The sequence below is a fragment of the Onthophagus taurus genome, chromosome 2, assembly GCF_036711975.1.
Source record: "Onthophagus taurus isolate NC chromosome 2, IU_Otau_3.0, whole genome shotgun sequence".
Taxonomy (NCBI): domain Eukaryota; kingdom Metazoa; phylum Arthropoda; class Insecta; order Coleoptera; family Scarabaeidae; genus Onthophagus; species Onthophagus taurus.
The window spans coordinates 13,175,852-13,197,405 of NC_091967.1; the positions used below are offsets into that span (position 1 = coordinate 13,175,852).

At 33.5% G+C, this 21,554-nt stretch overlaps 2 protein-coding genes across 2 annotated transcripts; both read left to right on the plus strand.

The window, feature by feature from the left end:
* The first annotated feature begins 12,799 nt into the window (after nt 1–12,799).
* On the plus strand, nt 12,800–14,570 carry LOC111425996 (phospholipase A2 inhibitor beta-like). The gene is made up of 2 exons (XM_023060324.2): nt 12,800–12,998; nt 13,812–14,570. Exons 1-2 carry the CDS (start codon nt 12,961–12,963, stop codon nt 14,479–14,481), a joined length of 708 nt encoding a protein of 235 aa, XP_022916092.1. The 5' UTR covers nt 12,800–12,960; the 3' UTR covers nt 14,482–14,570.
* Nucleotides 14,571–20,360: 5,790 nt separating this feature from the next.
* Nucleotides 20,361–21,353, plus strand: LOC111426047 (salivary antigen-5-like). Its single transcript, XM_023060391.2, has 6 exons — nt 20,361–20,466; nt 20,533–20,651; nt 20,720–20,798; nt 20,855–21,021; nt 21,079–21,200; nt 21,252–21,353. Exons 1-6 carry the CDS (start codon nt 20,406–20,408, stop codon nt 21,313–21,315), a joined length of 612 nt encoding a protein of 203 aa, XP_022916159.1. The 5' UTR covers nt 20,361–20,405; the 3' UTR covers nt 21,316–21,353.
* Nucleotides 21,354–21,554: the final 201 nt, after the last annotated feature.

Here is a 21,554-nt window from a genome sequence, read left to right on the forward strand (position 1 = left end):
CTAATAATAGACTTGATAATGCAAATAGAACACTTAATTGAGCCTTGTTGTTGGGTGAAACTTTAAGAGAGACAGAAAATAGATTCACTATTGTTTTGTACAGACTTACTGAAAAACTTGAATTCCGAATATCACAAGTTGATATCATTTGTATGTAAAAACTGCAAAGTGTAACTTAACTACAAAATTTTTACAAGAACTTTTTTAAGATAACTTCTAAGCAAAGTATAGGTAGTAGTATACCCACACACGGTTGCTTCTAGTTTATATTCAAATGGTGAACTCGGAGTATCCGCGGAGTTAAACCGCATTATCCTAAATTGTGTCACATGCGCGCCTCCGGATTGCGACCTGCGATTCGATTACGTGTAAACCGTCGTTTGCGCGTGATGCGACCGCTGAAATTTCACCATTATATACATTTTTCAGACGACCCCGATCCAACCATACCGGATTTAACTACTTTATGGGAACGTGGCTGTTTACTCGTAGATAATTTCTAAAAACGATATCGTAGATATTCGTTCGGTTCGTGCAGAGTTGGCGATTTTCTCGTGATATATATTTTATACTTTCCTGAACGGAAAGGTGACTTTATAGAATGTTATAAATCATCAGTATAAAATAAGACAGACTTAAACTATCTTACAGGGATTATTCGTTCGTTAACTCGCAACAAGAAAATAGCAATGAAAATGGAAACGCAAAGAATTTCAATTTATAATCGACTTAGAAGATGATTTGGGAGTATAATGAGCGTTTATTAACCAACAAATTACGTTAAAATAAAAAGATGAAACAAGAAAATCTTCTGTTTCGATAAACTCACAAAAATTATATTAAAATAATTTGCATACTAAAGTAAACGTTTCAAAATGTTTCGTTCAACAGTTTATATTTATTTCTGGCCACATTCGAGCATACACGGAAAGTCTAAAGCCTTTGTCGGTTGACAGTATCCTCGTGAACCGTTAAAACCCAACCGCTTCACAGAGGACGGCATTAATTTAATAACTTCATTTTCGGTCCATAATAATTAAATTGCCGGAGCCTAGTCTTAAACTTGGTTACAAATTCGGTCGCACCGCACATGCGGGCGCCCGGATTAAAACATTCAAATTAACCCTCCGGTTATTTTGCAACGAGCCAACTTATAAAACTGAATATCAAACCAACGCCACGTTTTTGATTAGATTAAATAATTACGTATCAAAAAAAAATTTTTCATTACATTTTAAAATAAGATTTTAACTGCCCATTTTCACATTAACATCATTCCGTACTAAACTAATTATCGGGGTGATAGTGCGAGATTCGAATCCGTCTTCTTACGTAATTGGGTTTAAAAGCAAACTTCAATAATTTCATTACGATTGCTTGAAAGGGAAATTTCGAAATTAGAGACGTCCAACTTTGTAAAGGGGAGTGACAAAATCTGTATCGACTAAGGTAATTGCTTCATTGTTCATGACATATTTGAAAAATTAAATTAAAAAAAATCTGACTCTATATTGTAAAGTACAGTAAAATCTCGATATAACGGATTAATACGGGCAAGGGTGTGTTCTAGGTCTAGTGTTAGTTCTACTTTTAGCTCAATAAAAATATGCAATAATCTAGCGTTGAATAACAATTTAAACTAGAACTAACACTAGCATTAGAACTAACACTAGTCCGAGAACTAGAAACATTCGGGTTTAGCCGCACGTCTCTTAAGATGGCTAGTTAGTACTGATGCTAGTGTTAATTTTTAGTTGTTATTCAACCTTAAATTGTTGTATATTTGTCATTGAACTAAATGTAGAATTAACATTAGACCTAGAACTAGAACTAACACTAGACCTGGAACTAGCAACATTCGGATTTAGTCGTCTTCAGAGACGTGCGGCTACATTCCTTGATTTGTACATAGTATAAACAATTCGGGGAATACCGCGAATGTTTAATGTAAATAACATGATTAACATGAAAGTAATTTAAAAAGTAGTAAGTTAATTAAAAAAAAATAATAAAAATACTAAAATTTACTGAAAATGCAGTCAAAACTTTAAGAAAGTGCACAAGCTGCCCGTCGCGACGTCCTTCTCATCAATAATGTATAAGTTTGTAAAGTACCGAAACTTTTAATTTAAGCGTTTGTAAACCGACTCAATTTATGTGCTAATTAGTAGTTCACTTATTATGTTTTTTAAAGGATTATCGACAAGAATCACAATTCAACAAAATTAAGTGTTTAAACACGCGATATTAATATTCAGACGGTTTCTAAAACAACACAGACACAACCGAGCTAATTTGCTTTCAAATATTTGTCTTGTGGTGAACAATAACGGCTCATTTGGAGGAATGAAATTACTTTTTGTATACTGTAGATTAACGGCTATTGTATAGCAACGACCCCTCGCAAAAAATTTACATTTAACACATGTTGTTCGTTTATGTTATACATTTTTGGTGGTCCTCTAATAGCTACCACAATTAGTGTTGAATTCGTATTGAGAATATACATTTTTTTTTAAAGAAAATAAGTATTAAAGGAAAATTGAATATCAGAAAATTACTTTTCTTTCATATTCCGTTTTGGATCTTTATTTAGATATCTTATTTTGCATAATTCGTTTTCAATACTCTTTGATTAACCGTTTCATTACATTTCGTCCCTCGTTTTTTAATACTTCTTACAATTCGGATCATGATCTTCAAGCTTTATTTCATACGACACTCCTCTCCGCCGCCTTTGAATTATAACGGTCACCAGCAGCGCCAAGGCCCTTTTTGAATTTATTTCTAGGGTATGGTTTTTACTAATCTTGGTGTGCTATTTGAGGGTTTGCGTTTCTCTTTTCTGCTGGTCTCCCCTTTTTTATAACAGTCGTTAATGTCACAAACCTCTTGAAAATTTTCCTCATCATCGGTACAATAAGAAATACTTTAATATTTTTCTTTTGAATGAAATTACTGAAAATAAAAAGAAATGTATGAAATAATTTGGAAACGAAATTCATATAGTAAACCATTAGCGTTGTTTTATAATGAGTAATTTTCCGCACCCTTCGGTCCTAGTAATCGTTTATAGAATAAAGCTCCCCGACCATTACTGTTGGATATTAAACTTGGAGAATTTCATCCGAGCATTAAAAGCTCGCGAGACGCCAAAAACAATTAAACACTGACGATTCGAACAGTAGAACAGCGGACGGAAATTGTTCGCCATCACGTACGTGCCAGTATGTGCGTTAATATGACCGGCTCAAAAACTAATTACTTTCGGCTAAAACGTTCTCATCCGGCAAGGATGAATTCCCCTCCGTCCAAAAAGTATGCAGCCGGTCGTCGGCGGCGCGGCGTCGACGTCGCTTGCGCGTTCCTTGGAATTATGACGTGGTGTTGGCAGGATCCTCGCACATGGTATGAGCGGATTATGCAAGAAAAGGGGTCGGGCGGACGTAATTAGGCGTCCGCAGGCGATAATTTCCGGGCTCCTCTGCTTATTAAGTAACCGCCGCCTATTAGTGCCTACAACACACTATCCTAAGTTATGGGCAGGATGAAGTGGAACGCGGAGGGTACAGGATTTCTAACCCACCATGTACTAGGGGCTTACTGACCCTCTCGTTGTCGATTTTACTCCTATAGGCGGTATAATACCCTTCTAAGTGGATTGGAATTATTATTTTTTTCTCTCTCCCCCAACTGTAAATCACTTAACAACCTTCCTAATAATTGGTGTTAAGTAAACTAATATATCAATAGAGGAATAGACAAACTTAAACCCTAATATTAATTATTGTCATTCGCTTTTATTGCTCATAAAATGGTATAAACATAACCCTCAACAACTTATCTTCTTCTCTATTTCTTCGGATTCTTAAGTATCTACACAATAAAAGTTATTTATGAATATAACCAACAATGTTTATTACTTGGAAGCTGTATAACGTAACTTATTCAATATCAAGACTGTTTGTCAAAAGTTTCATTTTTGTAAAAATAACAATATATTACAGTAAAAAAACAATATTTTGTTAAAATAAAATATTGTAAGTCTCTTCTATTATCACTTAATTTCTTTTAATAAAACTTGTTATTATTCATTCTAAATTTTCTTGAAGTTTCTGAAATCCATTCTAAACAGGACGTCGCGCCTTTTTTCTTATGTAGGTAAAATAAAGGCGCGGCGTCCAGTCTAGAACGCATCATCGGTCATGATTTGACAGAACCCGCTCTTCCGGCATGGCTTATTTCTGTTTCTTTTTAATTTATAATTCACGCAAATCGATTTAAAGAATTAGAGAGATATACCTTTGATAAACTGAAAACGAGATTCGACAAACGCAATATCGTCATCTCTTTAAAATTATTGAACATCGACTTTTTTCTCCTATTTGCGAACGTAAAATTCGTTGAAGTGGAAAAATTCCCATTTATTGAGGCAACAATGGAATAAAATTGCACTAGTTATAAAGGTTAAAATTGCCCCAAATAAAAAGTTTTTTTAGCAAGACTGGCGTTTGGATCCTGGTTACAAGATTACAAATTCGACTGTATTACTAAATACAAGCACGGAGTTGGAATGCAAATTATGTTAGCAAGAGGATAAGATTACATGTCATAAATTTAAAATGGTAAAAATTATTTTTCTACATTATACTTTAATGAAAACTCCAATTTTCCAAGTGATGTAATAAATACTGTTATTAATTTGTTAAAACAGGATATAAATGTAACCTAAAACCTAAAAGTAGAATTTAAAGAGTGAAAACCCAGTTCCAACCACACAGAAAAATCAACACACCACGCAAAAAATCCTCCTAACTCACACTCTCGACGACGGGTCCGCGTTTTAATTCATTTTTTTGTCCTTTTAGTCAGCTGCAAACAAAATTAAAACGACAAGTGCATTTTCTACAATTCCAGATATTATACATAACGCCCAACTGCACGTTCTAGTGCGGTTTTTACAGCGTACGCGAACGTGCTTATCGCTTCGATTATCAACTTGTACTCGAGAACTTCCTCGTTTCCGGATTCCAAGCACCTTCGGAAACTCGTAAGCAATTACGTAATATCGAAATGATTATTCAAATTTATTTCGAACGTTCTCAAGTACTTAAGTACAATTTGAGTTTTGAACGTTACTATATAAAACGAAAGTACATGGATTCGTAGAATATAAAAAATTTAGTAAGAAGAAGTTAATTAAAATTAAATGAGATTTAACATTTATGAAATAAAGAGTGTCTATTTTACATTCTGAATAATTAAATCCCGAAAAATTATACATGGAAAGTTATTTAAAATTTTTTTCATTCCCCAAAAATGTATTTAATTTTCACCATATAATTTGTTCGCGCAGATTATGTTTCGGCCATATCATATTTGAAACCAGACATCTGTCAACAGATAAATTGAACGTGCCGGTCTCAGTTTGCGATGTTCGCGCTTGGAACGTATGCAATTCGCTGATAAACCAGTGCAGACAAGTTGGCGGAACTTTGCTGAAAATTTAATACCTCACACACGGTGGCAGCTAACGAAATGTTTTATTGTAACATAAAAATTTTACACATCAAACTTCTTAGTTTTGATTATGAGAATTATTCACGATCTAGTCTGCATAAATAAAATTATGGTGAAGGTGCGTTTCAATTGTAATAATTAAATTATATTGTAATTGCATTGCTATAACCCGTATTGTCCCGAACGCGTAAATTTTACAGTTCTAGTCTAATGGAACATTGCTAAATTTAATTTATTAACCAGCAGGTTTAGTAATTTGTAATTCGTGATGTATGATAATTACTAATGAATCAATACGTTAATGTGTTTTGCGTGAAAATTTATTTCCAACACGTATATATGTGGAAAGAAACGGCAATTATATTGCCACTGTAAACACAACGATATATTTCGTGTTAATACAAACGATTTGTATGGATTAAATAGTTTTAGTGAATAATTTCTAGAATTTAGGATATAATACATCAGACAATCTCAATTTATTTAGACTAAAAGAATAATTATGGGAATAGATATTAATTCTTAAAATTTACCATATTCGGTTTAATACGATAACGGACGCTTGTTTCCTATTGCAGTTCGATATGGAAGTTTATATTGCACTATATATTCCAAATCTGTCGCTCGTATGATTTATGCGCTTCCTTATCGCGTTCATGGCCCGAGAATTTTAGCTGGATAAGCCCGTTACTTTCTCCATCCACGGGACGAGCGTGAGCAACAAAACGTCGACGCCTTCCATTGTCGGCAGTCTAGTCCTGTCGGACGAAAAGTGTGCGAAAATAGGAAGCCATACCGAGCTTACGGTATAGCGGAGACGATGGAAGTGGGCCGCAGTATCCTGGAAGTAATGGCTCCCCGGTATAAAAAGCATCATTTCAGAGGGAAATAATTCCGCCGCAAGCACGGACCATTCGGCCGATCTGCGGATCAACTTTTTTAAATTTCAAATGGACCGTGAAGCCGCGTATGTAAATCAGCGCTACGGAGATGTATCCAAGAGTTCTTCGTTGCGCGTCAAGGGACCGCTAAAACCGAGCCCTTCTCAATTCCTCAAAACGGTGAAATATAACGAGCGGACTAGTTATACAATGTAAATTCTGCTTTTTAGGAAGTGCTTCACTGCTAGTCCATCTACAAACCTGGGGAACATAAAACGGAAATAATGGAGCGACATGTTGCTTTGATGTCCCAGTCCACTTGAAATCTTGCAAAAGTGTGTTATGACTTTTCCCCTTAATATTTTTTGTTTAATTTCAAACAAAATTCATTATTTTTCGTGTAACAACACATTAGATATTTCATTTTTTTCTCAAAGTTCTTACACATTTTTTTTTATTTTAAGAAAGGAATCAGATAAAAGCAATAATTCTATATTTGTAATGAGATAGCTACATGAAAGTTTGTACGAAGCCAGATAAGATGTCTTGCAAACGCTCCCACCTTGGAAGTTCATCTGATAACCGCAAGTTTTCGAAGTTCTTGGTTTAGGTCAGTTTATCAAAGTTAGTTTCTCGGAATTACGTTCTTGCATAATTACTTAGCCACTAAATATCCTGACAGCTTGAAGTAATTAATATCAATTTTAAATAGCAATCATAACACATCCACTAACCAACACCATCCAAATAAGCCACCCAACCTAATCAATTTTAATTTCCAAAACGAATATCTTAAATATATCTAATTATCTAATCTCACGTTTCGTTAAGGAAAAAATTCGTAACCATGAATATTATACAAAGTCGTCTCTCGTGTGCAGATACCGAGTGTAACGATCAAAAGTTCTATAATTAGTTTACACACTCTTGCAGTGTAGTGCAAGTGCGGAATATTAAAAGAGGTTTAATAAGATATTGCGTCGTAGTAGACATCTTACTAGTAGACGTCAAGGGTTGTGAACGGCTGTGGCAGCTTTCAAGAAACTTACCGTTACACTCAAAATAGTATAAGAGCATCAAACCTGTAAAATCGTTATGTATGACAGAAAAGGGAGACGTTAAAATTTACTTAAAATCTGACATTCTATGGACTTTATATTTTCATTTTCACGTTTATTCCTTATATTATATGTAACATACTAATATTTTTATCTTTTGCATTTTAATATAGTGGCTGTAAAGTATTATATTTAACGAGTAAGAATAGGAGGACGGCTTGGAAGAACAGATTATTTTAAATAAATTTTGGGTTTTGTTGTTAATGAGTTATTTTTTAAAAGCTGTGGTACCGCCATATAGCTCCATAATTGAGTTTCCAAAACGCACTATTTAAGTAGTTTTTAATTTGATATGTAGGGCTTTTTGTGTGGTGTTGTTCCATGTAAACGATTTTTATGGGGCACTCTTTTTATAGTACTACAAGTTACCCATTTACCTAATGTTGTTATTTGAACTGCATTTGAAGTGGGATTTCTCTTTTTATAGCACCCGTAATAAATTTCTTTTTTCTCCCATAAATAAATTAATCTTTATATAAGAAACCAGACGAAAGGTTGAAAAGCCAACAGATTAATAATTATATCCTTTTTTCAAGTCAAATCAATTATTTGGTTTATTCAGTTTTATCGAAAAATATAACAAAATGCTCGGAAAGTTAACCTTTCTAAGGAGTGGTAACTGAAACAGAAATGACAGTAATGTAGTCCATCGTCTCGTGGTGGTCTAGGCATAATAACTCAATATTCTGTGGGTGTTCTTACAGATGGCAGATGGCGTAAAAACTATGCCGTTCATTGGAATATCGAAATACAGTCACGTATATCCGATCAATACGTCCTTCGGGTGTACACACCGCCTCGAAGAGAAATAGCATCTATAGATAGGAATAATATGTGTAATGAGACAAATGTCAGAGCTCGGTTGTATTCTGAGACGTCCGGAGAATGATTGTTTGACTTAATAATAAATAGCGGATTGTAATTGAGGGGCGGTCTTGCCGGATGCAACGACAATGCAGAAGGAGGCCACAGTCACCAGAACCCGACCTCAACCGACCAAACCGCCTCCAACGCTGCCGCCGTATTAAGGGTTGATGTGATGGAATTTAAGGGGATTGAGAAATGAATATTTCATACCAGAGAGAATGCCCGAACCCTTCCAGGTTCTACGGACGGGCAGAACCCCGTTCCATTAGCCCGTAATATCGGGAACCCCAGAATAAAACGCCATCCGACGTATAAATAGGAATTAAGCGATTTAAATTAATTTTCCAACTGAATTTAATGCAACGCGTACGCTTTAACTACGAAAAACGTTTACAGTTTTGAATAGTTGGACGTAAAGATTAAATTTGATGGGATCAACCTAGCTCAGTATCAATAATGTCCACCACCCGCCCATAAATAAAACAGATTAAATTTTTTGATATTTATGACGTGAAAGAAAAAGTGACGTGATTTGTTATGTATAGCGTTCTATTTATTTTTAATTGAAGATATACGATTGAGTTGATTGGAGAGGTGGGGATATTTCGATTTTCTACTCTAAACAATTAATCAAGAGCGAACGATGGGCCTTACTATCGATCCTTGTGGCTCACCTAATCTCGTAACAAATTTATCGGAGAGAGCCGTTTGTTGTTTACCATTAATTGTGCCGATTCCGGTGAAGAAGGTAAACCCAAGAACCCATCCTTTTCTTTCCCTTACGTTCACCTTATACTGAAATTTATTTAATTTTCCTAAATACATAATGCTTATTCTTCAAACACAATTTATAGTTGCTGTGCTATTTATAGCACGCAGGATAAAAATTAATCGTTGGAAATTTTCCAATATAAATGTAAAATTTTCGTTATTTTTATGATTGTTGTCATTCATAGTTCAATAAATTTAACTGTTACTTTTTTTGTTTACGCTCCATTTTAATCCGGTGATTTATTCGACGGACAATTCCACTGAGAAGCTGGTATATATGCACGATCATAACAGGCACGGGCAATTGGGGTTATTTTCATCCACTTCAGCCCTATTTCATAGTAACAGTTCCTTCGAGGAAATCGGGCCGTTTGCGGAAGATAAACTGCCGACGTCTGAAGGGCGTGTGAAATATACTACCCGACATCATGAGCAAAAAATGCGTGGAGCTGGAAAAATCGCGCGCCGAGATTAAAACATAAAAGGGCAGTGAACACTTTTAAAATGGCGATTCCTCTTCCATAGTGTCAACCACGAAAGCACGTAAACGCGTTTCTCGTGTATCGACTTGGAGCACTTTTACGAAAAAGATGTCCAAATAAAAGGACATATTACGAATAATGCATATCTCGGCGTCTTATAGAGGTGCTACTCTCCTTTTACTCTCCACCCCTATTCAGATCTTGCCGTTCAAATTGACGTACTTTGTGTTCCTTTGTTCGAGTGAGGAGCGGTGGTGCCGATTGTTGAAATTGCCAGAGATAAGTGAGTGGAGGAACAAGAACCCGCAGGGAACTGCACTCGATTTGAAGTTGAACAAAAATTTCAAACCTTTTTATTCATGTTTTATGGAATGTGATTTAAATCGCATTTAAAACTATTGCAATTACTAATATCATTTAAGATTGAATAAGAATATAAATATGATAAAAATAATGAATTAAAGAATTTTATGTTTTATTTTAAATTCGTTTTCCCAAAAAATCGAATCTATCAATTTATTTACATAAAAAGAAATGTTTACAAAAAAAACAAAAAGAAAACTATTCACTGTATACATAAAAAGAAGAAGTTATTTTCGATCAATTGGACTACGTTCTCAGGAATTTGAAATAGAATTTCCTGGAGCCGTTACCAGATAACAAACTTTTTCACGCTACAGTTATGCGCCCCGGGAATTGCTTCAGTAGCAATGGAAATGTATAGTACAAAACGTAAAACTAAACGAAATCGACACATGAAACTAACATAGGAAAATATTAAAACTTCTCGATAAATTATGGTGTAGATTAATTTAAAAATTCTACTTGTTTTAGATGAAAAATATTTTTGTAAAATAATTTCATGTATGCTTACAATGCTTTTGTTATCGTTAAGTTAAATTTTCTCCAAGAAGGAGTAAAGGATTACCAGAAGATATTCGCTAATAAGTCCTTATGATCAAACTGAGTTAAATGCCTTAGCAACTTTAATAAAAGCAGTTGCAGTGCTCACAAAATCTTGTTAATTCATTCCTTAACCTACACTTGATGAGAGATATTATTTGAAATGATTTAAATTCTTCTTTATTCACTACCATTTATTAATTTCACCACCATCGTTTTGAACTCTGATTGTTTTGTAATCACAATAATCACTGTAGATGATTCGAGTTGAACATAAATTACGATTTGGGATAACGGGAGCGTAAAATTTTGATGATTTGGCAATACTGACGCAGATTTGTTTTCATTATCCCATAACACACTTCGGACGCTGTTAACTACAAATTTCATAACTCGCTCTGTTTGTTCATTTCCTCGTGGTATTCCTGTTGGCATTTGGAATAGTACAACATATTTTCAGCTATGAATATGTTAACGTTTACCATAAGCTATACGAAAGACTAAAGCCGAAATCGATGAGGTTTACAAGCTAAAAATTTTCTGGTTTCACCTGCTACATAAATGCCATGTATAAATGCCTACCAGCTTTCAACGACATCAAGAGTAATAAAGCCGAAGTACGATATTGATACTATATCGCATAAAAGAACTAACAAGTTCGTAACGATATCAAGACTATATTGAACTATATTGAACCATATCGTAGTAAAAACTAACCAATTCACAATAATATAAAGATCATTGTTGCTCGCAACTGAAACGCCACATGATACCATATCGCATGCAGGAACTAACAATTCACAACGAAAGCAAGATCAAATAAGCTTGCGGCCGAGGCGCTACATAAATGTCATATCGATATAAATGCTACCAACTTTCAACGACATCAAGAGTAATAAAGCTGAGGTCGCTTGCGGCCGAGCCGCGATATTGTTAATAAAAAAATGTAACCAGTTCGTAACGCTATCAAGATTAAAAAAGTCGAGATCGCTTGCGGCCGAGGCGCTATATTGAAACATATCGATGGAGAAACTAACCAATTCACAATGATATCAAGGTTAAATAAGCTGAGCTCGCTTGTGGCCGAGGCGCTATGTTGAACCATATGGTTGGAAAAACGAACCAATTCACAACGATATAAAGATTAATTAAGCCGAGGTTGCTCGCAGCCCGAGCGCCACATTGATATGATATCGCATGCAGAAACTAACCAATTCACAATGATATCAAGATTAAGTAAGCCATGGTCCATAATATTCCAAACCATAATATACGCATATATAATGTAGCACATCAAGATACTTCAAAACTTACAGCAAATGGCAATATTGTTTGTATAATATGCGATTCCAAAAAAAAGCGTAATGTTTGGATCGTTCAGAAATAGCATGTGATGAGTACTATTACTCAATGGATAACACTTTTGTGAGTTACTTTTATTTTGTTAATACTTAAAAATAAAACTTACTTTTTTTATAACCTACATTGCTTAGAAATTTTGCATACATTATAAAGGTATACCATACTTCGTAAGTGTACTTTGTGTGTCATATTATGAATTTAATATGAAAAGTAACAGACGGTCTGTGAGACCGACGCCACTCTTTCGTCCGATACACGCCACTACTGAAAGGTTAAATAGCACTAACAGATGGTGTAATAAAAATTTAGGTCAAATCAGAGGTACAAGATTTACTAATATGTAACACGACGTCTTTACTAATTGTAAGATCTAATTGCTTCGCCACAAATTTAGTCAGCATAAGTATCATGTCAAGCTTTAAAATGTGTAATTGAATTTTTAATGAAGAAGGTAATTATTACGGTAGAAACAAATAAAATTATTTATTATTTTGAACTAATTATATCTAAAATTAAGTTAGAATTAATTGAAATAAACCGGTTAAAACTAGAATTCACTTGTATACATTTAAAATTAGCTTTAATTGAATATCCTGGTTTTGACTGAAGTCATTTTTATATTATCATTTTTATCTGGAATAAAAAAACGATTCCGATAATGTTACATTATTATACTTCCGGCTATAAGTTTATTTATATAATCGTTATTCTGCGACGTTGATATCAATTTAGTTGATAATCGCTTGTGAAAATTAAGAAAACAAACCGCTCCTCCATAATTGATACGGAAAACGGAGGAGTACGCGAACTGCGTCGTTATCGAATTTCCTGTGTTTACCCGTACGTCAACAGAAATTGCAAGGGGAATAAAGAGAGAAGAAGCACACGATTATTTACCTTTCAGTGAGTCAAGATTTTCCCAAGAGGCGAAACGCGAATAGTTTTATTTTTAGATTTTCAGTGAAAATAATTTCTAAAATTATCCATCGTTTCCATTAAACTTGCTACCACTAACCCACCTTCGCGCCAGTGTTATACCATCGCCTCATCGAAAAAATGTTGGTTCGTGTTGTTTTATTCTTACCTTTTTTCCTGTAAGTACATTAGCTTGTTAGTAATGACAATATCATGAAATATAAATAAAAGAATTTAAATAATATATGAAATTGATCATTAAAGAGAAAAAAATCTTGAAAAATAAAATAAATAATGACAGTAATAGAACTCTTCTAAAATTCATAAAGTAATTTTGTTTTAACGAGTTGAGTGTAATTTAATGTACAGAAATAGGTCCTGAAAAATAGAACGAAAAGAAGTAATATGAAGTCTCTACGAAGTCTAGTTCCTAATAGAATTATAACATCCGCTGAATTAATTCCTATATCCACGCAGATGGAAGATGGGTACAAATTGAAAAATGTGACGGTTTCGAACGTGATATGAAAGAAATGAAAATCTCTGGAGTTTAATTTACGAATCTTGAATAGTTAACATGCATCGATGCGACGGCAAATAACACAAAAAATTAAAACTCTGGCACGTCATCGATCGACGCAACCTATTTGTTCTCTTGACGTAGAGTATATTGAAATACTTGAAATGCCGTTGGTGTGCTTCATATTGCCTGTTTTCATTAAATCGATTGAAGGCTTTTCAAATGGCAAGGTCGTTTAATGAGCTTAGTAATTAGTCTTTGAAATCCACCCTTGGTACGGAAGCCCGGTGCGTAATTAATGATGTCATTAGAAGCAATAATACTTTTATGATTCACTTTTATGTGTCTCTTTTTAATCCAAAATCACTTTATAGACCTATGCAATTAAACTTGATTTAATCAAACATTTTAAATACCATCTCATGTTCGGGGACGGATTTAATTAAAATTACAATCATTGCACTTGTTTCAGAATACTTCATCATACTGTTCAAAGCGGATTTATCGAAGGCGAACCATGCAGTGATAGAAACACGGCTTTATTGAATCCAACACGTCCTGTATGGCCCATCGATCGCCATAACATCCGTTGTGTTGACATGCGTAATATGGGCAACACATCATGGTTTACTTATATCAAAAAAATGAAAAACGTCACAACAATATTCGCGGATAGTATGATGCTGAAACGTATCCCGAGAAAAGTTGTATCGTCGTTACCCAAATTAGAAGTATTGGATGTTACCAACAACAGCATACAACGTATACATCCGTTAATGTTCAAACACAACCCCAAATTTGTTGTGTTATTATTATCCAACAACAAATTACTTCTTCCAAAAAAGAGACCGTTTTTAATGTCTCAATCCCTTACTACATTGTACCTCAGTAAAAATTATATTAAGAATATTCCTGTAATGACTTTTACTGGTTTACCGATGCTTAGAGAATTATTTTTGGATAGTAACGAATTGGTTTCAATAAATCCCAAAGCTTTTAAACATTTAAGTAATCTTAAAATGTTACATTTGGGTAACAATTTATTGAGATTTATTCCACCGAAAGAAACAATGGGACCGAATTTAGTTCGATACATCATCAAATCAAATCCAAGAGGCTCAGACATTGAAGATTTCCAATAATAAACACTAATGAATATTTTTTAATGTTTGTGTGGTAATTATATAAGATATTTTGTTAATATACAACAATAAAAAAATTAATACCAGAAGTGCCTTATTGTAAAGAACGAATTAGTCGTTAGAAGGTCAAATAAGAAACTAACTACATTCAAATTGCAAGGTTCTATTGTAGTCAAATCTTTAATAGAAACGTATTAACCAAGTACATGCTCACCTAGTTTATACTTACACGAGACAAAGCTGGAGGGAACTGGTGAAGGGTCTTTATTATTCAAGAAGCGGCCGTTTGGGATTATATAGTTCGTTGCCACTGCAGGCAGGATGATAAGTAATAGTACAGCTTTTGAAATTCTCTGTGAACACAATTACGAGGGAAATTTATGGGAAAAACATTGTTAATAATTTTTTTTAGTGAATATAGCAACTAATTAGTAATAAAGCACAACAGATATTAAATCAATTATAAACTCAATGAATAAAGAATAAATGGAGGGCCTGAAAGATACAAAACTTTTTCAATCACATTTTATTACGAAAAGCAACATTATCTTATTAGTATACAGAATGTTTTTTAATTCACTCTCAACGAGTTGATTGAGAATTAACCAGAACATTCTTGGTTATTTCCGAGCAGTTATCGGGAAAGTAGCATTTGCAAATTAAAGCAAACAAAATGAAACTCCCCAGTCTATTTTTAATTAAGATTAAACCTTTTCTTCGGTTTCCGTCAAAATTCATTGATAACGAAAACCGAATAAAGTTTATTTACTTTTTTTTATAATTTTTTATAGTGGCTAGAGAGAGGAATGACTAATAGTCGCTTTTAATTCCGGGTACGCTGGAGGAATTTTTACATGTTAAATGAAAGAGGAATATGAATAGGTCAAAATCCTTTTAGTAAAAAAATAATATGCGGCCGGTTTAAATAAAAAAAAAGGTTGGATATTCAAATTGAAATCATTAAATTTTTATAAATCGGAGTAAAAAGAATAAATTTAGCAAAAACTGGCTGTAAAAAAAGTTGGCTAATAGAAAATCGATATTGAATTACAATATTTTCAGATATTGTATTAAATAAAATTTACATTCCAATGTCAAATACGAAATATCTATAGAAAACAGGATGAAAAATGTTTCACGTTATTGAGTGAATAAATAAAATTAGTTTTAAAAGAATGTAGATTCAAATAAAATATTTTAAACTGATAGGAAACCGAGTTAAAAACGTAGTGCTTTTCAAAATTAACCTAGTATTCTTCTGTTGGTTGTTTTATTACCAAAGCCGCGATGTATTTGGGTAAAACATTGGCGATTAGTTGCGTCGTGATAATAGGAACTCCAAATAAAGCGATCTGGTCAGGTGTTTCAGTTTTTAGATTAAAAAAAATAGTTTCTTAAATTAACTTAACCCACGATCAGTTTTTCATATTTCTATATAGCACTGAGGACTAACAACATTTTTATATGAAAGTTTTGTCACACTTCATACAAATAATATTTACTACTTCACCCACAAAATTTTGAAGCTGGAATTGCTCAGAGTAACCAAGAGATATGGCATGACCCCTGAAAAAGGATGTTGTGCAATCATACATAGTTATATGAAAAATCTAAGAGAAACGTTACTTCCAACGGCACAGATTTACTTTCCTCCTTGCAACATACTCTGATAACATTATCCGTTATCAATGTAGTGGTCCTGGATTCGCTGGATACCAATCAATGTGTAAAGGTAGAGTCTGTTGGAATTTTTGATCTATCTCTATGAATGTTGCAGGCCTATTTTAAGCGTAATTAATTACAGAGAGACCAAAGACCAAATTCTTACAACACAAATCTCACCATCTTTTAGCATCATTAATGATAGCTTTCAAAATCGTCCTTGATATCATTAAACATCGTTATTAGCCTTTCTCATCATCATTTAAGACACCCATCTACAATGTTCATGGCATATTTAAACATATTCTTAACTTCTCCTCTGGACTACGAACATGGATATATCACAACTTAGTATTTTAATAGTTTCTGTGTGTGATAGAGGAACAATATTGTAGAAGGCTAATGACACACTTTTTGTGACATACCTCCAAAAACATCTCAAAATAACTTGTAAAGGTTGTAACTTCATATTTATACAGAATCTTACATAAGTTACAAATGTTCATATAGCGACTGAACACCAAAACCCTTTCAACATCATTCCTGAAATCGCCACTATATTGTCCCCGATATCTGTCAATATTATTATGGTATCCCTCAACATTTTTCCAATCAACACTGTCTCTGATGTACTTGAATATCACATTATCATCATCTTTGATGTCCAACAACATCCCTAACTATTTTCTCTATAATCTATTAACATTATCTCCAATATCATTCAACATCGTTCTTAATATCCTTTAATAACATCGCTGGTCTTCATCAACATCGTTTTCAGTATCCCTGTATATTAGGCCAAACATCCTCAACTATATCCTGGTGTGTTTCCACATTTGCCCCGTTAACTATTAACATTACCACTAATATCTTAAAACATCGTCCCGAGATATCATCCCTGACATCCCTCAACAATGTTTTAAACTTCCTTACTATGGCTTTCAACATCAATAATATCTTATATATAGTCCCTAACCTACGCCGACGCAATCTACGACATCCCTGAGTCTCTTTTCCCATCATCTATTAACATTAGGTATATCAGATATCTTTTAGCACCGTCCTTAATAGCCTCCAATACCATCGCTGGTCTTCCTTAACATTGTGTACGGAATCCATTTATATCATTTCTGATAGCTCTGAACATCCTCCCAATCATCTATTAACATTACTAAACAAAAATAAATCCTGTATTTTTAACATTACTCAAAATTGTGTACGGCATTCATCAATAAAGCCCTAATCATCTTTCAGCACAGTCACGGCCTTCCGCAACATCTTCCATATCATCTATTAACATTACCATTATTGGCTTTCAACATGGTCACTCCCTCAATATCGTCTATGACATCTTTTCACAATGTTCTCTTCTAGTCTAACATTTTCGTCATTATCTATCAACATCATCCTTGATATCGCAAAACATTATTCCTGATGTTTCTTAAGTTCAGCACTAATACCTTTTAATAATTTTAATCTATTAAAAATTTCTATTGAATTCTTTTAGTTTATAAAATATGTGCGGCGTAGTCTGTACGAGACAGTAAAAATTAGTATCGTCTCGTACAGACTACTTTTCTTTTAATAATATTACCATATATCTATACCAATCAATGTATTATTTATTCTATGTCTTGTGGTTTAGATTAACAACTGCATATCTGTGTATGTGGTCGGACAACGGCTTTGATGTAGCTTTAACGGACATGTTATTCCAATGGCCGGCAGAGAGTGTATTCTCTCTAGCAGTTGTACGCCACCGGCCACATAATTTACCATGAGTGTGTCTTATACTGTGAAATACGTTTGTTAAATTGTCTGTCTGCTGTCCCACAACGCCGACGTCGGGCGTCGCAGTTGTTGCAGCTGATGGAGTAAACACTCCGCTCGACTATGTTTTGCTTTGAGTGCTAATTGCTAAGAGGTTAATTGAGTCAGCGGGGAACGAAGTTGTTCCGTTATATGCCCTAGTGCTCGAGGCTAAAGTGCACGTTAAAAAAACGGCTTTCATAAATACTTAACATTTATATTAATTTTTAATACGCCAACGCATTCCATTTGCCTCCATTTGCGACATGAGTCGTATCTGTTTCAGCTCGATATTTATTTATATTTTTTACAGCCAAACACACCGTTAGTTCTCTGCGTGAATTTGTTCTTACAACGATGATTTCACCGGCCACACTCAATTCAATTTGCGTAAGCAAATATTTTTAATTTTCCCGGGAGTATTTGGCATACAAACTGAAAACAGTAATTTGATTAGTGGAACAAGATGTTTTTTATTTCATTTATTTTTAAATAGAATATATGTAAAGTGAAGGGAAAATTACTAAAACCCATTTTACCTTAAGCACGACAAAACTGATGAAATAGAGATTAGATTATATAAAGCCATTACAATTTATTATTAATAAAGAGCAGCTCATGTCGAAGTAATTAAAAGCACGTGAACATTAAAAAAGGATTTACTGCGTATTACATTTAGACTTTAAAAATGTAGCTCTTATTCCCAAATCACCTATCCAAAACTTTTAAACGAACAATTACCAGTAACTGACATTGTTATCGATTATTCAATCAGGGACGTCTGTTACTGAAATTATCGCCGCCAGATTCAACCGAGAGATGTCAACCAGAATATGCAGCGTGTTAGTTAACGGTCGCCCAATTAATACAACCAATATACTTAATAGGAAGCATGATATTTAGGTCAAATCAGAGATTATTAAATAAAAATCACCTGAATTATGTTTGATATGGTATGATTGATTACTGCAAGTAAGAATTAAATTGATATAACTTTATACATTTCCAACGGAATATTACCAAGCACTTACAATAAACTTTCTTAATATTGTAAAAATGGTCAAACGGTAAATAAATTAACGCTATGTTAACGTCACAAATATGTTGTTATCGTTAAAAAACAACATTTTTTAATACGAATGGCTCCTCACATGATAAATTATGATAACATCACATTTATTTTTTAATGAAAACATGCATCTTTGTAGCAATATCGATAACACACAAACAGTAAAATAGAATTTGTTTTTTTTGGATAACCAATTTGAGTAAATTCTACTGCATATCGAAATAGTACGTTATGCAATTTTATTCGGTTTCATCCATTAACATGTTAAATTGTTTAGCTTTAACGTCATGAAGTTTTAAGTCTAAAAATCGTCGTTTTCTGAATTTTGTTTTATTTCGTACTTCAAACGCTCGCAATAGACCTTCTGTTGTTACAAACGCTCTGTTTTAGTCAGATGTCGAATAGAAAATGTTGTATGCTGTTTTTTGTCGTTTTAGTATAAGATAAACTGCGATGAAAGCTTAGTAATGAAGAAGAGGTAGAAGAGAGACTGGAATAGCGAACTTCGAGTGTCAACCCGCATGAAGTATAGAGTGAGCGATGTTCCTAACATAAAAAGTTTTAACAAAACGACACAAAGAAGAAGTTTTTGTCGTTTTATTCTTAATTAATTTGCAACATGGATACAAATATTAATAAAAAGTTTTGTTTGTAGATTTAAATATGGTAAACCATTAATAAGTCAACAAAAAATTGGTCTTCCACTCTACATTGAGCTTATGACACAGTTTGTGAAAGCTGGGGATTATAATTAATAATTACTTAGCTTAATTACTTCAATTGTGTTAGTCAATAATTTTTTGAACTTAATATGGATAACTTAAAACAAGGCATATTTGAACCAAATTCTTACCAAAAACGATTTTGCCAGGAATCACATGCCTCAGGTGTGCTATTAACTGTACGGGTTAGCGTTCTAAAGTTTTGTGACTGTATTGATAACAATTCAGATTTGATATTAGTTGCAATGATTTAGTTGGTGGACGAGCATGGAGGATGTGTTTCATACAACAACGAAAGTATGATAAACGCTGTAATGGATAGCTATATACAAGACGGTGTGAAGGCAACCTCCACGACAATCGGATCGTTTATCAATACAGATTCGAAGATAAATTTCAGTATTGTCCAATCAATTGTGTTTAATTCTTATTGAAATAAAGTTTCATCTGTAAATCTTTGGATTGCTAACGATAAAAACATCATTTTTTAACATCTACTAACCTTGTTCTGACATTTGAAAAATTACAAAATGCACTTAGTGATATATAACTTTCTTGTTATCAGCTAGAGAATTCTTTGTATTTTAATGTGTTCCTAAAATTGAGTATATAAGTAACCGGAAAGCAAACTAAGTCACTTGAGTTACCACTCTGACATAAAAATGTTTATTTTTGCTGTACTTATTTCATTAGCCCTCGGAATAAATTCTTTTGAGGTATACGGTAAGTTTTAGTTTTCTAATTAAATTTAATACTACCTATATCAGCACGAATATCCTATATTTATAGACTCTGGAGTCTCAGTTACGGAACAGGAGACGATTGTCGAAGCTCACAATAACTATCGACTACAAATTGCAAATGGAAAAGTTGCCGGTCAGCCAAGAGGAACCAACTTGAAACGAATGGTAATAATGTTCAATGGTTTTATTTATTGCAAATTAATTCAATTCTTTTAATTAATTTATTTTTTTAGTCCTGGGATGACACATTAGCAGTTGAAGCCCAAAAGGTTGCAGACCTTGGTAAATTTGAACATCTAATCGCGCCAGATGGTAACAGCAATACACATTTTTTAATAATCTGTTAAATATTTAAAAATCAATTTTAGACCGATTCCCTTATGGTTATGTTGGACAAAACTTGTACATCTCTATGTCAACTGGAAACAGTGCAACTATAAATTGGTCAGGTGGCATCAAAGCATGGTTTGATGAACATAAAGATTTCGTTTATGGCGCACAGACCCAAGCAGGTGTTACTGGTCATTACACACAAGTAAAAACTATTTTCTTAGTATGACAAATCAAATATTGATCATGATCTCGTTTTTAGGTTGTATGGGCAGACACAAATCTTGTAGGTTGTGGTTATGTTAGGTTTTACGATAACGTCACCGCTAATATAATGCCGGCATATCCATACAAGAAACTCTATGTGTGCAATTATGGGCCTGCGTAAGTAATTATTATAACTAAAATTTAAATCACTTATCTTTGGTGTTTTAGTGGAAATTGGGTTGGAGAAAACCCATACGAAACTGGCGAATCTGGATGTGAAAATCTTTGTTAAATTACTCCTAAAAAATAATAAACCATTTTAAGTCATAATTATTTTCCTTTCTTTATAATTCTATTATGTTTGAATCCATTATGAATATGTGCGTATCTACGTACCCTTAATAGATCTGAACAGACACGATATTGTAGTCAATTATTTACTGCCATTAACCTTTGGACATAATCTGATTTAATTTTTATTGCATATTTTATATAAATTCATAACATTTGAAGATACCGTAGGCTCTATTG